The sequence below is a fragment of the Mesoplodon bidens genome (assembly GCF_964165515.1).
Source record: "Mesoplodon bidens genome assembly, chromosome: 17".
Classification (NCBI taxonomy): Eukaryota; Metazoa; Chordata; class Mammalia; order Artiodactyla; family Ziphiidae; genus Mesoplodon; species Mesoplodon bidens.
In genome coordinates, this window is record NC_138174.1 from 9,189,046 (window position 1) to 9,206,561 (window position 17,516).

The window sequence follows — 17,516 nt, forward strand, 5'->3', positions numbered from 1 at the left end:
GAGCAGAATATAGTTTTCATAGGGAAAACTAGAGAAAACCAAGTTCAAGAAAGGAGGTTAATAGGCTAATTTAATTTATAATACATTTGTGTAAATCCAATATAAAATAATAGTGGACACTATCCAGAATGATATGAAGTAATATTGGTAATGAGCAAATTGGCTAAATTTTAGGAATTCAAAGATGGATTAACATTAAAAAATATTTGTGGAAATTATCAGAACAAAGAGAAAAAATAATCAATAGATGTATAAGAAAACCATTTGATAAAATTCAGTATAACTTACGATAAAAAATATTATTAGCATATTTGAAATAGAAAGGAACTTCCTTAAATTGATAAGGTTATGTATGATACTGCACTTAATGGTGAAATGCTGAAGGATTTTCTTTGAAGTTAGGAACATTGTCAAGAGGTCACTTCTACTCAGGAAAAAGTCAAGTATGCTATTTCAAATCGGTATTAAACTACAAGCCTTAAGTTAGTGGAGTAAAACAAGACAAAAGATAAAAGGATTAGAAAGAAGAAACAAAACTGAAATTATTTGCAGATGTTATGACTGCCTGTGCAGAAAACACAAAACAGTGTACAGATTAGTTTCTAGAAAAAATAAGAAAATTCTGCAAAGTCGCTAGATATAAGATCAATATATAAAAATCTGTTGGTATAATTTCAAAAAATTTTTATTTGTAGCTTTAACAAAGATTTGAGCTACTTAGAAATTTATTAACAATGTGTATGACCTTAATGTTCAAAGTTATTACAGTTGTTGGAGAAGTGTAAGAGACGACTTAAATATGTTGCATGATTTGTTATAATTGTTTATGTGATGGGAAACTCAGTATCACAATAAATTCATTCCTCTATATACTAATAGATAACCTAATCAAAATAGAAATTGTGAATGTGTATTGCGTGTGTATACGTGCATGTGTGTGTAGTTTGACAAATTGGTTTTTGAAGAAGAATAAGAAAGCGGGTACTTATCTTACCTGGTGTTAAGACATTATTTCCATATGTCCCTTTGACTGTAATCAGGCAGTAATAGACAAAGGGACATATGGAAGTAATGGAAAATTTACAAATGGGTACATGGTTGTATAGAAACTTGAGAGTGTGAGTATTACAGGGAAGTCATTGGAGGGAATAATGGACTTGAATATCCATATGGAAAATAATATAAGATTCTTATTTCACACCATGCATGAAAATAAATTACGGGCAGAATAAAGATCTAAATCTGAAAAGCAAATCTTTGAAATTTTATTTGAAAATATAAAACAACAAATTAACCTCAATATGGAAAAGAATTTTAAAAATATAGAGAGAGCACAAGCCAAATGGGAAAAGATTGATATATTTGGTTATATTAAAATGAAAACTTTTGTATGTCCTAAGATACCATAAGCATTGTAAAAACATAGGTACAGGCTCTAAGATATGTTGTGCATGTAATTGGCAAATGTTTAGTGTACAGAGAAACTCTACAAATAAGAACAAGACAAAACAGCTTATTTGAAAAATGGCAAAGGTATTTATAGAAAATTATTTCTTATATGCACAAGGAGGCATGTATCAATACAAAACATTTAATGTCTATGAATAGGAGAATGAGTAAATAAGCTGTAGCATATTATATATGAAAATACTAAACAGCAGTTAGATATTAATGAAATGATACAATACAAAGCATCAATGCAGATAAATCTAAAAATATTCTGAATGTGAGTTTCAGGATATATACAATTCTCCTGCTCTCTGTAATATGTTTAAACTGGAATAGTGATTCCATTTTAGATCTTTGGTCATGATTCTTTCCATCATCAAAATCTCTTAGAAACATATTTTCTTAAGGTATTGTTTCTTGTGCTTCTTTTCTTTTCATACTTGACTATTTATGTTTCTTTTTTTTTTTTGGCAGTGCTGCATGGCTTGTGGTTTCTTAGTTCCTTGACCGGGGCTCAAACCCGGGGCCCCGGCAGTGAGAGCGCTGAGTCCTAATCACTGGACGGCCAGGGGATTCCCTTGTTATGTTTCTATCCTTGGACTTCCCTATGCTCTGAGATGTGGTTCAGGAAAATCTGCTTTCCCATAGCTGCCCCAAACTCTTTTGTCTTTCACCACCTGTGGATTCCTCATTTCTGCCCGCACTAGGACCCAGTTCATTCTCTTATGATGTTTTGGTTCTTTTGGTCTTGGAATGAAATAGCCCGTATTTGTACTCAGCTGAACTGATTTGACTTTGCAACTAGCTTTACAGTGACTCAGTATCTCCTTTTCTGTCTAATAAACATTTATTGACCTTTTCTATGTGATTTACCTTATGCTGTGAATAAGATATGAAGAGAATATAATTATCCTTGCTTGGAAGGGATCTTAAGATGTACTAGACCAGTTAGTCTGAGGAGAAAAGTGGCTTTGCCGTCGCCCTTTTATTCAAATTGAATCTTAAACAGTTTTCTCATTCATTGACTTAACAGTAGCTTTTTGAATACAGGTAATATTTCCTTTTTCATATTTAGTGGTGTATAATATAGGTACTGTTTTTTGTTTTTTTCCTTCAGAATTTAAACAAGCAAGCATATGATTTGGCAAAGGCTTTACTGAAGAGGACAGCTCAAGCTATTGAACCATATATTACCAATGTAAGTTTTACTTGTCCAATTGGTTGTCAGAAAGATGAGCCAAAATTTTAAAGACAGCTAGAAGCAGAATTTCAGCAAGTGGTACATACTTTAACATTTCATATTGTTTTAATAATTAAGTGTATTTTCTTTCTCCTTATTTAAAATTATTATTGGTTAATATTTTCTAGAAAATTAGCTCTCATATTCTTTGTTCATTTATTTCTCTCTTTCAAATTGCCTAGGAACTAAAACAGTTTTTATTTTGGTTAGCAAGATATACTGTTTCTATTCTTGGAAATCGAGTTAAATGTAATTAGATAAATCATATGGAACTTATCATTATTCAGAGAAGTTGCTTACAGCTTTTTGGAAATTAAATTGATTTGTACAAGAAGAAGATATGAACTAATATCAAGATATAAAAATTGAAGGCAAGTGTGAATGACAGTGGTGTGGTGAAAGTTGCCTGTCTTGCTCTCCCTGGGGTAGATTCCATATAAATCTACCTTTTCTGAGAAGGGGGAAGAATTGCAATGAAATGAGCCCTTTCATTATCATCTCAAATCTACTTATTTATGGTTAACGATCTTCTATTTATTTTCAGAAGAAATGTATTTTATCTGATAGGTTCACTGATAGAAGCTTACTATAAGTTTTAATTTTTCCCCCATAGTTCTGTTGAGTTGCACAACTCTAGGTGGCACCATTCACATTGTTTTCCATGTGAATGGTACCTACTGGAACAAATCTAGAATGCAGTCTTGATGTTGGCCTCTGGAATTGTGTAGCAGGTCTGTCTCCACCTGCTTTCCACTTTTACCCACATCTAAACATGTAAATCTGTCTTCTTGAAAAAAGTGAGAAAGAAAGCCTTTTATAATTACTTATGTACTTAATTTTCCTGAAGTTTATTGAAGGAGAATTTTTCTTGAAGTAATACAAAATTTAATTTAGTATATAAAAATACATCATGAAAAGATGTACTTTGAAAATTAACATACTTTATGGAACAGTACTATGGTAAATTCCAGTTTTTGTTACTGGCTTATGACCTTAAATAGTTGTGAGCACATGATGATTTGGAAAAATGTATTTAATTTGTAAAGAAATTGTTTTGGAGGGTGGACTTTCAGAATCTGGAGAATTAAATTGTGTAACCTATCTTAATAGCTCCAGTCAGATTGCCAGGGAATTCTAAATATTGATTTCTGCAAGTTTTGTGAGTCTTGGGTATTGGCTGCAGTAAATTGGTTAGACTGAGTAGATTGAGTTCTTTCTGTTATGACGTAGTGGCACTTGAAATCTGTAGAACCAGATTTAAGCATTCTGTTATTAAGTGCCCCTTCCCTTTTCCTTTGCTTCAAGTGCCTGTGAATGACTGTTTCTGTGGCCATTAGATACACTTAGGTGAGCTCCTCCTGGTGGTCATTTATTTAAGTTGATGTTGCTGAGCTAGATGTTTTTTAGGGGAACACTTACCTTTTTCTGATGCCTTTTTCTGGCATAAAAATAAAAAATTAACACTATACTACGTTGATAGATTTTCTAGGATTGGGAAAATAAATATTTGGGTAATAAAAGAAAAAAATTCAAGATAGAATGAGGTGATTAGGTTCATTATACTATTCTCTCAACATCTGTGTATGTCTGAAAATATTTATAATAAAAGTTAAAAGAAATATAGAAGGACGAAGGAAATACTTTTAGCAATCCCAGGTAAATCAAGGTAAAAACATTTCCCTGTCACTTACACCTCATGTTAATTTCCTGCTCTTAGTTCTTACCTACAGAAATAGACAGCCCCATCCATACTTGGTTATGTCTTTATCAGAAGCTAGGGCTGGGGGCAAGAGGCACAGGCTTAGTAGAATAGTCTGAGCACACTTTCAGTTATGTATTTATGTATTCCCAGTACTTTGTCATTATTTTCTTATCTCTCTCTGTTTTCCCTATTTTCTTGTCCCTTGACTTATTTGAGAGTTAGCTAAGAAGTCATTAAGAATTGCTTTTTTTTTTCTCCTCTTCTCCCTTATAAATCTACAGTTACATGTAAAATACCTTCTGGTGAGCTTAATTCCCTGTGGGATTTTAGTCCAGTGTAAAAATCATTCTCAGCCTTTTTGGATTTGTACATGTAATAGCCATTATTCATATATCTTCCTAGTAGAGAATTAGCAAGGAAAAATAGAGGTAGGATGTCAAAGTAATAGAGGTAGGATGTCAAGGTAATAATAACCCCACTTCTGTCTCTTTTTTACTTGTGTCTTTTTTCACTCATGTCTATAGACACATTCAAGTTTCCTCTTTATATACAGTGTTGTTTACATATATAGAACTTAAGTCACTGTGGCGTTATAGATTACTTTTTAAAATAAAAGTTTTTGTAACTTGACAACTCATGAAACTAAAAAGTGTGTGTGTGTGTATGTGCATGTGTGTGTGTGTCTATATATATATATATATATATATAAAAGGTACAACAGTATCAAAAACAAAAAGTATGTAGTGACAATTTAAAAAATTTCCTACATGGATCACTTGTTGGTAACGTTGTTATTTTTTACCAGATCTTTTAAATCACACGTTTTAGGGGATAGCACAGAAGTATTTTGTTGGATTGAAAAAATGTATCAAGCTTGTCTTGATGTAGGTACAATTTGGTTAATTTGCTTAATCTCACTTAGACTTAGTTATTGGAGTTAATAATGCTTGGGGTGATGGTAGAGAATGTGTTAACTGATGTGAAAGCACTTCTGTAATTAAAGTTGATCGTTTAAATCTAAGAATTTATCGACCTTTAACTTACTCCTCTTACTCCTTTCATTAGGAGGCAGTTGTTATCCTTTAATTTGCTATATGAAAATTAGTTACTATTTGTAAGTAAAAGACTGATGTTTTTTGGTAGGAAATGCTTTATTCAAATCTATATCTGCTTCTTCACTGAACTGTATACCCTCAGGAAGGTTGTTTCACCTATAGTTGGATTATAGTACCTGTTACACATCATTCATTCATTTATTGAATCTATTTTGGATACCTCTCTGTCAGGCAGTGTATCCGGTTCTTGTTATACAGTGAAGACTGACTTGGAGATAGATGGAGATTATAAGTGTCCAATAAATGTTTTTGATGGAATTTGTAGGAAGTTACACTGGGTTTTTTTTGTTGTTGTTTTGTTTTTTTCCCATTTTCAAATGAGTTTTCCCCAGACTGATAGAAGAAGAGGATGGTTTGATCACCAAGATGGCCAGATTGGAAAGGATTATTTTCTGTTAAGAAAGGTAGATTTATCATTTTGAAACAGGAGAAAATTTTCGAATGGAAACAACGAAGCCACTTCATCTTCAACTTGAATGAGAATTTAACCTTTGATGTCATGAAATTCTTTTCCCACAAAATTGATGAACATGGAGGACAGACGAGTTATTTTTAAAACCAATAAAGAGAGAATAGTAGAATAGAATTTTTTTCTTTTTTTCCCTTCGTGGCTAGGTGGTTGGTACAGGTTCATAGATCTAAAAAACTTAAGAACAACACAGGAGCTAAAAGTAAGCAGAGGAGACATTGAAATGTAAAGTCCTGACTGTACTTTCCAGATAGAAAACCTGATTAAGCCAAGTTGTTTGTTAACTGTCACAGAAAGAAGAGATCAGGGCAGCTTGTGCGGTGTAAAGAATCCTTAATTCCTTCTTCAAGGAGATAAAAGATACTGTGGAGAATATGTGGGATATGCTCTGGGTTAATTTTTTACATATTTGGAAGACTTTAAATAGAAAGGAACTTGATCATTATGCCACATATTTTTACCATTTTCAGTAGTAACATGATGAATGATCTGAGTGCAGAAACTAGTTAGTGCTGGCTGCTTATAGAAAAAAAATGTTCACATTTGGATTTTCCTTGTGTTTGTATGTGCTTTTAATTGGACTTTAATTAGTGCTATAAACTTTGTATGTATGTATACATTGTTTATCAGAATATAAAAGAAAACAGAAAGTATTAGAAAGATATTGTTTTGCCTTGTAAATATAAAATTACGTATTTTAAAAATGGAATTGGTTTCTACTATGAAGGTGTAAGGCTTTGTCTCCCATACTGCTGTGGGGAGCAAAATGTGATCCCTCGCCCTTAAGAAATTTATCTAGTAGAGAAACTAAGACATGTGTACAAATAAGTGTAGTATAGGATAAAATATGGTAAATACCATAATGTGGAATAAAGTGTATTTGGTAGGTAGGGTATTTATTGATATGCTAATTGATGAGTCAGTACAAATTACTTGTCTTTTATTATGTACGAGGTGAATTCCATGTTTTATGTTTTTAGGTAGCCAGTAGTGATTTCCCACCTTCTTAGAAAATGTTTTGGTATGCCTGTTTTGACTTTGTATAGAATGATAATGAACTTAATTGAATAATAAAATTTCAGAAAATTCACTTTATCTATGGTGTTTCTATTAATGATAAATTTTCTTTCTCAAAAGTTTTTTAATCAGGTTCTGATGCTTGGGAAAACATCTATCAGCGATTTGTCAGAGCATGTCTTTGACTTAATTTTGGAGCTCTATAATATTGATAGTCATTTGCTGCTGTCAGTTTTACCCCAGCTTGAATTTAAATTGAAGGTAACTATTCTAAAAATAATATGGTTTTATCAACCAGATTAGCAAAGCGCATTATTTGTGGCTTTTTAATCCTTATAGTGGTTTTAACTGGATGTTACACATGTGGTGGTGTATTAGTTATTTATTTACATGTTTGTGCCTTGCATATTTGTGTATCTCCAGTGCCTGGCATGGTGCCTAGCAGATAAAATCTGATGAATTAATGATTAGCAGGATGATATTTTCCTTCAGATGTTTTCCAGATAAATTCTGGGTTGTGACTAACTTTTGAGGTCATAGCTATACATCAAACTTTTACGTTTTTAAGGCATGGTTTATAGTGGTTCCCAAGACCCCTTGATGTGCCATAAAAATAGTTTAGGATCTATTATCTACATAGGGTGAAATATTTTCCCTTTATGAACATTATCCTGTACTTGTCTAGCCTGTCTTGAAAGCTCCTTTGCTTTCCACACGGCTTTTCTGGACTCTTTCGGTAACGTCCCTATTGCCTTGGCATTAAATTATGCCATAAAATTGAGTTTCACTTGCAGATTTGGGGCATATTTTCTCTTTCAAGTTATTACATAAAGATTAAATAAATCTGGTTATAATTAATACTCTTTGATGAACCCCACTGTACCACCCAGAAAAGTTTTTAAATGATTTCTGTGTTGTATTTCTTGTTTCTAAAAATTTGAATTTGTCTCTTTGAAAACTACAAAATAAACAGTTTATGTCGGTAGTATAAATACCCCCAAAATGCAGCAAATTATTATTCTCATTTTATTTTGAGGCATATTTTTGGTGTATTTCTCAAGTGAGACATTTGATTCACTGGCCTTCCTCTACCCCCTTTTTTCATGTAGTTAGCAATTTTGATGAGGCAAAAGGCAGTTATACCTTTAATTATTTGTTGCTTTGATTTTCTCTAATAAAAATATTGAATACTGTAAGAAATACAAAAATAAGAATTATCATCCCTGCTTTCAGCAAATTTAACATCTATTATGGGAGGAAGAGGAAAAAATCCATATCTAATAAGAGGCCAAATATTATAAGTATCATAAAAGATACAGACAGCATACAATTGAAGCAAAGGAAACAGCATGCAGAATCATATAGAGGTAGGAAGGTGCTGGGTGAATTTGCAGAACACAAAGAATTACAGTTGCATGGTAGCATAAAGTAAGTGTAAATCATTCCTGGCTGCCCATTAGAATCTTCTCCTGTGGAGCCTTAATAAACAAGCAGATGTCCAGGCATTAACCCAGATCAGAATTTCTGGCAGTGGAGTCTAGACATGAGCTTTTGTTTGTTTGTTTGTTTGTTGTTTCTTAAAAGCCTTATAGGTCATTCTAATGTGCAGCCAGGGTTAAAACGTACTTTTTTAGAGGAATAATCAAATAATAGAGATGAGTCGGGTCATATCATGGGGGCTTTAAATGCTGGGCTTTGGCATTGGTTTAAAATTTAAAAGAAATCTGTACAGTGCCATCCAAGTACTTTGAATATTAGTGCTTTTAACAATCTCTGTCACATTTTGTGTTCAAGTCTAGTATTGTGGCTGGCTCATTCATTTAAATATTGTCATTTGTTGGAGGTACCAAAAGCAGTAATAAAATTTGAGTTCTTATCCCCAGAGTACCCATTTTCTATATAAAGTGGAAACTTTAGTTTTTGCATGTGTAAGGCTTCATCACGTCGTTGAACTCCATTATGAATCTGGTGTGTGTAGATGAACTGACTCTCCTGTTGGGAGATTTAGTGCATATTTATTTCTACAAAGGGCTTAACAAGTACCTTCATATATAAGTCTCTGTTTACTGTAGGATTGGCCTCTATCAGTGTCTATTCTTAAAGACCACAAATAGTTTTTCAAGGGTCCCAAGTAGGTTTGATGCAAGTTAGTTTTTGATTTTGATTTTGAATGGAAACAAGCCTCAATTGTAGGAGGGGCCACTAAATTTTAATCAGACTTTGGGATGAATTTTCATGTAGGAGTGTACTCCTTTAATGTAATTTGAGATGATTAGAATATTTAAGGTAACATTTAATTTTATGAAAAATATATTAAACATTTTTATGTATAATTTTTCAGCTGAAGTTCATAAAAGATTTTCTGTGGAATTAGAGATTAAGGGAAATCATGGGGAAAATTATTCTCAGTATATCTACCTCATGGTTTTAAAGCTGTGGTTGTGTTTTGTTTTAGAGCAATGATAATGAGGAACGCCTTCAAGTTGTTAAACTACTGGCAAAAATGTTTGGGGCAAAGGATTCAGAATTGGCTTCTCAAAACAAACCACTTTGGCAGTGTTACTTGGGCAGGTATATGATTTTGGTGTCCTGTTTAAAAGTAATATGTGTTTATATCTACTTACTATTTTAAAACAGCACCCACATTTAAGATTGTTTTCTGAAATCATAAAAAGAGGGGTTTTATATTTTGAAATTCTTGAATGCTGATGGCGATTGGCCATATTTACAGTTTCCCCTTCTTATTTTGTCTTCAGTAATTTTTAAAAGATGATACATTTAAAAAACTCTCATAAAGTATTATAATCCTGAAATTGAAGTGTATTATTACATAGCAGTGATTGATTAATTCCAACCAGAAGTACATCATGGTGAGATATAGCCTCTCCACAAAGAAATTATATTTAATTAGATTATTTGGAGTCATTGTAAAGATAAAAGGGTATCCATAGAATGGATAAATAAATGATTATGTATATTCCTCCTACTGACCTCCTTTCTACATTTCTTATGATAATGAGGAAATGATAACCTGGGCTTCTTGTATGCTTTTAATGATCCAAAAACCTCCTGAAATCGGTTGCAAAATTTTGAATGTGTTTCTATACTTTTTCTGTGAGAGGGGTTTATTTTATTACTTTTCTAAAGATATCCCGACCTTGAATATGTTAAAACCACTTCCAAGTGCCCTGGCTGAAACCTACTTTGACGCTGAGGATAGAGGAGGATTTTTTTCCCCCTTTTATAATTATGCTTATAACAAATAATGCAATTAAGTCGTAAATAAACAAGTAAATAGGATTGAGATTCTTACTGTTATTTTCTTTGTATTGAAATATTTGCATTGTCATCACCACTTTTCCTTCCATTTTGTTACCAGAACTATCAATGATTATGATAAAGATAATCTCTTCTGGTCTTGTTTTTCTAATTTGTCAAATCATATAAGCCTTTATATGTTTTTTTTTTTTAAGCCTTTATATGTTAAGCCCTAAATTCTTACTCTGTTTTCTTACCTCTTATGTAGCTCAATAATAATATTTAACAAGGTGTGTTAAACTAATAAATATTAGCCCATTGTCATTTTGAGTTTGATTTCTAGACTTTTTCCCCTTAAATACAATGAGCAAGAGGGCAAAATAGTTTGTTTAATTAAACTGTACAACTAAAATCAAAATGTTTTATTTAATGTGCTAAAACAAATACAGTTTTACATATAGACATTTAATATATCTTTAAATCAGGACTTGGATTAGCCAGACTTTATAGGATTTTAGGAGGAAAAATTCTAATTTAAATTTTTTACCTTTTGATTACATTGTAATTTTTCCTTTTTTTATTAATGACATAAAACTTGCACATTATTACCAATTTTAGGGAGCTAGAGTATTTTTTTTAAAGATGTCTTTTAATGGTTATTTGGTACATGTTTATTTCAGAAAGGTTAAAGTGTACAGGGATTGAGTACTTGGATTCAGAACACTCAGGAAACTATATGAGACCAGAGACTAGATTTTATAGACTAGATTTTTTTGAGTGTACTTCATAAAGCAGTTTGTTTCCTAATAATAATCTTTTATGAGTAATTTGTTGCTCCTTCAGAAGACTTTTTTTCTTTCCGATGCTAAATTTTGTTTCTTACGGTATTAGGTGATACCAGATTTGGAGACTTTTTGATCTTCGAGAATTAAGACTTATGAAAATGTCAAATGGAAAATTCTTGCTTCACTTTAACGTTCTTGTTGTTACTTAAGATTTAAAAACAAACCCACTGCTTTGTAGCCCACAATGAACTTATGTATATAGGCTTTGAACATCAATGGTTTAGAGACAACTAGACATCATGTGCTTCCTGATGGAGGAACACAATGCCATTATCAGTAGTCTTGCTAAAAAATGAACCTGAATATGATCAGGTCTCTAGACCTGATTCCTAATGTGCAGGATTTAGGAGAGAAAGGAACCTGTTAATTGACATCAGAATGATAAAATTATCAAAATCTACACTGTGGAAAAACACTACACACACACACAAACACAAAACAGTTGCTTCACCAGATTACAAAGGAAAAGAAAAAGATAGGGGAAATATGAGTAAAAGATACTTAAATGACTTATCAACCAAAGAGTTTTAACTTTTTAGAGATACGTACTAAGGTATTTACATATACATGTAAAAATTGGCTTTGATATTAGTGGAAATAATTATGATAGATAGGAGTAATTTCGGCACAATTTTAGAGTCATATAAAGTAATACAGGGTTTAGTGCAAGATCTACCAAACATTTGTGAATGTTCTGTATTTAAGAAAGAATAATTTGAGGAAAAACTTTCTTTTCAGTGTGGGATTTAATAATGTATATGTGCATTATGTATACACATATACTTGCATAAACAGATATATTTGAAATTATAGGGCTTCCCTGGTGGCGCAGTGGTTAAGAATCCGCCTGCCAATGCAGGGGACACAGGTTTGAGCCCTGGTCCAGGAAGATCCCACATGCCACGGAGAAACTAAGCCATACGCCACAGCTACTGAGCCTGTGCTCTAGAGCCTGCGAGCCACAACTGCTGAGCTTGCATGCCACAGTTACGGAAGCCCGCATGCCTAGAGCCCATGCTCCACAACAAGAGAAGGCACTGCAATGAGAAGCCTGCGTGCCACAATGAAGGAGTAGCCCCCGCTCGCCTGAGCTAGAGAAAGTCCGTGCGCAGCAAGAAAGACCCAACGCAGCCAAAAATAATAATAATTAAAATAAAATAAATAAATTTATATATAACAAAAAAGAAAGTATACTATTTATAGGAAAAATTTTGTCATTCCAGTTCTTGTATTTGAGCCAAATGTATACTGTTCAAACATCCTCCTTAAAAGTACATAGTTCTCACAGGAGATTGACCTAGTTTAATATAGAGGTTCCAAAGCATTCTTACATATATAATATATCAAAAACTTTGTTAAAATAGTCTGGTTCTGCTTTGAATTATCCTGTATAAATTGTTTTTTCTTTTAATTAAAGAAATAAATATAAATTAAGTGCAGGTTAAACACTTATCTGTCTCTCTTAAAGATTACTCCGTGACTTTATATTTTATCAGGTTTAATGATATCCATGTACCAATCCGCCTGGAATGTGTGAAATTTGCTAGCCATTGTCTCATGAACCATCCTGATTTAGCAAAGGACTTAACAGGTACTGTATACCTATAATGACAAATATTCCTGGATGCTCTTTGGTGAAAAAAATTGGTTTTATATATAGGAAAAAAAACCTTTTTATTTTTGGGTTTTTTTAATGATTATTGTCGGTGAAGTCTTCTTGTTTCAGCTCATCATCATGGTGAAGCTACAGTTTTTACCTCCTAGTACCTACATAGGCTAGAAGCACTTACATAAAAAGTAGCGTTATCAGAGATAATATTGATTTCTTAATTTAAGAACAATTCTAAAAGTATTGCAGGCACTTGGATTTGAACAGGTCTTGACTTTGAATAGATTATGGGACTTCAGTCGTCGTTAATATTTTGAGAACTTAGGTGAGAGTCATTAATTTATGAACTAATTTAACCATGCTTAATGGAGGTAACTTTTCTGAAATCTGTATATTGATGAGGTATTTCAGAACTGTGCATTTTTATAGAATGAGAATACTGTGTATCTGACTGTTGCTGCTCTGTTAAGGTTTTTAAAGTTATGAAATAGTTCAGAGAATACGGATGAATACGGCAGCCACTGTCTTCCTCAGAAATGTTAGCATTTTGCTGTATTAGCTTAGGAGGTTAAAAAAACAGTAAATTGTAGATACAGTTGAAATGCTGTTCACAAACTCCTCTCATTCCTACTTCTGTAGAGGGTAACCTCTGTATTTGTTCTGCATTCTGCTCATGTTTTTCTATCTATGTCACATGTGTATCTGTACATAAGTTATATATAGTATTCTTATGTGATTTGAAAATTTTATTGAAATAATTTGAATTTGATACTGTTGAACTTATTCCTACTGTCTTATTTTGTGTTTTCTATTTTGCATGCCTATTCTTTGCTTCTTTTATTTCTATTTTTCTTCTCTTCTGCTCAACTGATTACTTTTCTTCTCATTTTTCCTTTTTTATCCATATGGGCTTGGAAGTTACATTCTCCTTCATGCTTTTACTGCATAGTTGATTAATAAAGTCTGAAGTTAATCAGAACACTAGCTTCTTTCTGAGCAATCCAGGACCCTTGAATGGTTTACCTCTGAGCACTACCTTCCCATCTTGCATATTATTGCTTGCTATTATTTAGTTATTTACTCTTTTTAAAATTTTACCAACTTGTAGTACATTTTAAACTGCTTTTTCTGGGAGATATCCTGCTTGGAGAACCCTCTGTCTACCTACTGACACCTGAACTTGGACTGCTCGCTGTATGTGAGCTTCTGCTTTATAGCATTCATCTTAAGATGATCCGTTCTTCCTCTCTTTTTTGCCTTCCCCCTCTCCTTCCCTTCTTTTCTCCCCCCTTTTCTTCTGTGTGACCCTGAATGTGTGTGTGTGTGTGCGCGCGCGCGCACGCGCGTGCATGCATGGGAGTGTCTGTGTATGTGTGTCTGTTTCTTCCTTTTCTCTTCCTCCTTCTCTTTTATCCTGGATGTTTCTTTTACTCTGGAGCATCCTTTTCTTGTGTTATGGGTGCAGTATTCTCTAAGAATATTAATGATAGTATTTTAGAGTTTTCTTTTTCTTAAAAATGTCTGTTTCACCCACTTGTTTTTCCCACTTTTTATTTGCTTTTGTCTGTATTTTCCATGTTAGAGGCTTTCCTCAAACGCTTGGCAATCTATGGCTGTTGGCTTTTATTAAGAGTGGGGGACTAAATTAAAAGCTGTTCAGAAAGCCCTGAGCGTATGGATGGGATTGTTGACTCTGAACTTCACTGTAGGGTGATCAGGGTGGGTTGTTTGTTGGAAAACCTTTAGTTTAGATACTTTCTCTTTGGCTATTCAGATTCCCCAGAAAAGAGTATCCTACCAGGAGTTTAGTTTTAATTGCTTGTGTCTTTGGGACACCAAGTATTATTACTTTATTTTTTATTATAGAGTAGTATTTCATTGTATGAATACACCATAATTTGCTTATATCCATTTTTTTTCTTTTGATGGATATCTGGGTTGTTTTTGGTCTGGGGCGATTATGATTAAGATTACAGTGAGTATTCTTGTGTAAGTGTTTCTGTGGATTTATGTTTTTCTTTCTCTTTAGAACTACTTAGGAGTAAAATTGCTGGTCATAGGGTAAATGTATGTTTAACTTTATAAGAAATGACCAAGTTCTTCATAGTAGTTATACTATTTCCCACTTGCACCAGAAATGTTTGAGGGTGCAGTTGTTCAGCATCCTCGTCAACATTTTGTATTGTCAATCTTTTTGGTTTTAGCCATTCTCATAGGTCTTGATGTTTGTTGTGATTTTAATTTGCACTCTCCTGATGACTAATGAGATTAGCCATCTTTTTATGTGCATATTGATACATGTGTTCTTTTATGAAGTATCTGTTTAAACCCATCCTTTTTTAATTGGCTTGTTCGTTGTTTTTTTTTTCTTGTTGATTTGTAGTAGTTCTGTGCATAGTCTGTATCTTTTTAAAGTATTTTTTTCCATAGTCAGAACTTCAATGCATTGTTTACTCTTGGCTAAATAATAGATATTTTGTTTTTTTATAGCTGTCTGAAATATACTTTAGATGTGAATAATTTCACCAATAACCTTTTTAGTCCTTATCATTGTTTTGAATGTTTTGCTTTATCAAAGGATAGTGTACAGTTTCATTTTTTATGAAACATTTATCTTGTTATGTTATGTATTTCCTAGTCTCTAGCCTCCTGGCACATTTTAATTTTTAGAGTTGGCTAAAAGACAGATTTGAAAAATCTAGGGGTCTAACTATTAATGCAGATTTTCAACCACTCCACTCCATGTTTTCAGCTGCTGTCTTCATGTCTGCCTTTCTCATTGCTTGGTGCCTTGAATTTCAGGGTTCTTCTACCCTGGAAATGAGCTTGTCTATGGCTTTTCTTTCCCTTTTAGGTTTCATCCTTCTCCTTTGTCCCTGGGCATTTACCAGTCATCCATCTGCCAAAATTTTGGTGAGAAATCTCTTCTGCTATGATCTCTTCTCTTGTTACTTGTCCCTTTTAAAAGACATTTTCTTAGGGTTTCAGGAGTGAGCTGAAATAAATATGTTAAAAACATACATTTATCTTCTTTTCTCCATAGTGTGTTTGTGAGCCTCATCCTGTGCCTTCAGCCAAGTTTTGAGGGACGTAGCCATATTGGGAAGAGTATTGTTAGATGCTGCATCATGCTAACTGTTGAGAATTTCTTCTTTGTCCTGTTTTCTCTTCCTCTGCACAGTTAATATCTATAAGTTAATAGCTCTTGTGTATACCTGTTTAATATGAATGTTTGTTTTAGTGAAATGAGGATGTATCTGAAAATTGATGGTGTGTCATTGGTTTTTCCATTTTTTAGTGACACCTGAAATAATAATACATATTGCATTTGAAAAGTACAGTGAAAGATAAAACTCCTGTCTTTATCTTGATGGGTAAATGAATTTGAGATATATTTAGCATGGGGCATTTGAAATCAATACTAAAAATAACCTTGTTTTCTGTGATACATAAAATAATATTCCCATTTCTTCAGAAGTTTTTTAGCGACATATTGTCTTAAACACTTTTTGAAATAGTTCCTATTAGTAGAGAATGCTCAAGGTGGAGGGGCTTAGGACCTAGGCATTGATTTTATGAGCTTTTGCATTATATTGTTAATTTATTGAGAAGTAAATCCATTCACAATCATAAGCTCTGTTTGTTGTTTATAGACATGGCTATGTATGTTACTCCAGATCCAAACAACGAAATTTTATCTTATTCGTCATATAATTAAAAAGCTGAATAATAATTTATGTTCACTTGTGGTACCTCTTCTTTAAACCTAATATATCATTACTGAAGATTGTTAATTTTTTCTTTCAGCTTTCTCAGTGCCAGATCTGAACTTCAATGTTTTTGACTTTAAGATTCTCCTCTAGTCACTCATAATTGTTAAATGTTTCATTTCTTCTGTCTTCCCTTTGGCCTTCCTTTTAGTTCAGTTAAACAGAATTGCCTTACAGTCTTTCCTGTAATCCTATTTCTTGGCTGCCATTACCTAATTTTACTCTTTCAATAACCTCACTAAGGGTTTACCTAGTTAAGGGATAGAAACTTGAATTCTCTAGCCTTTTCCGATTAGAACCACTTGACTTGAATATTTTAACCATTTAAAAAACAAAAGTGAAATATTTAACATTGATATACTTCTTGGTTCATTTATATGGTTTGTTGAATTAATGAGTTTAGGAACTCCTTAGTTAACTACCCTGTCCCACAAATGGGAAGGGGATTTACTACTCAGTTGCATGTAAACTACTGTATTCTGCCTGAAGGACTGACCTTCTTTCCTTGTTCCTTCTCTTTCTCCCTTTCTCTCTTACCTACTTCTAATGTTTTTGAAATATTGAACCTTCTACTTAGGTTTTGTTTTTGTTGTGGTTCACTTTCAAAGGTCTTATGCAATCTTTTAAAACATTTTAGTTGTCAAAGTTTCATTTTAATCAAATAAAATTTTATCTTTCAGAGTATCTTAAAGTGAGGTCACATGACCCTGAGGAAGCTATTAGACATGATGTTATTGTGTCTATAGTTACAGCTGCTAAAAAGGATATTCTTCTGGTCAATGATCACTTACTTAATTTTGTCAGAGAGAGAACATTAGACAAAAGGGTAAGTAGGGTTAATAATTATTAGTAGGCTTGCATTTTGAATACTTGGAAGTTTAATAGTATTTCATTTGAAAATATTGAGATTTAAATGTAATTAGCCCTTTTTTGGGGGGAGGCATTTTAATATCTAAAATAATGTTTATGAGAAGATTTTACTTTTTGTTACATTAAATTTTATTAGTTTTTCTTCATTAGGATTATTTGTTCTCATCCTCAG

The 17,516-nt window shown here is 32.8% G+C and overlaps 1 protein-coding gene across 6 annotated transcripts in view; it reads left to right on the plus strand.

Moving 5' to 3' along the window:
* Window positions 1-17,516, plus strand: part of PDS5B (PDS5 cohesin associated factor B) — a 200,465-nt gene that overhangs the window by 88,867 nt on the left and 94,082 nt on the right. For all 6 annotated transcript variants that reach the window (XM_081214717.1, XM_081214719.1, XM_081214722.1 and 3 more), the window contains exons 7-11: window positions 2,567-2,647; window positions 7,113-7,253; window positions 9,448-9,563; window positions 12,592-12,686; window positions 17,155-17,300. In XM_081214717.1, coding sequence (XP_081070843.1) covers window positions 2,567-2,647; window positions 7,113-7,253; window positions 9,448-9,563; window positions 12,592-12,686; window positions 17,155-17,300 — 579 coding nt within the window. The remainder of the gene's footprint in view (window positions 1-2,566; window positions 2,648-7,112; window positions 7,254-9,447; window positions 9,564-12,591; window positions 12,687-17,154; window positions 17,301-17,516) is intronic.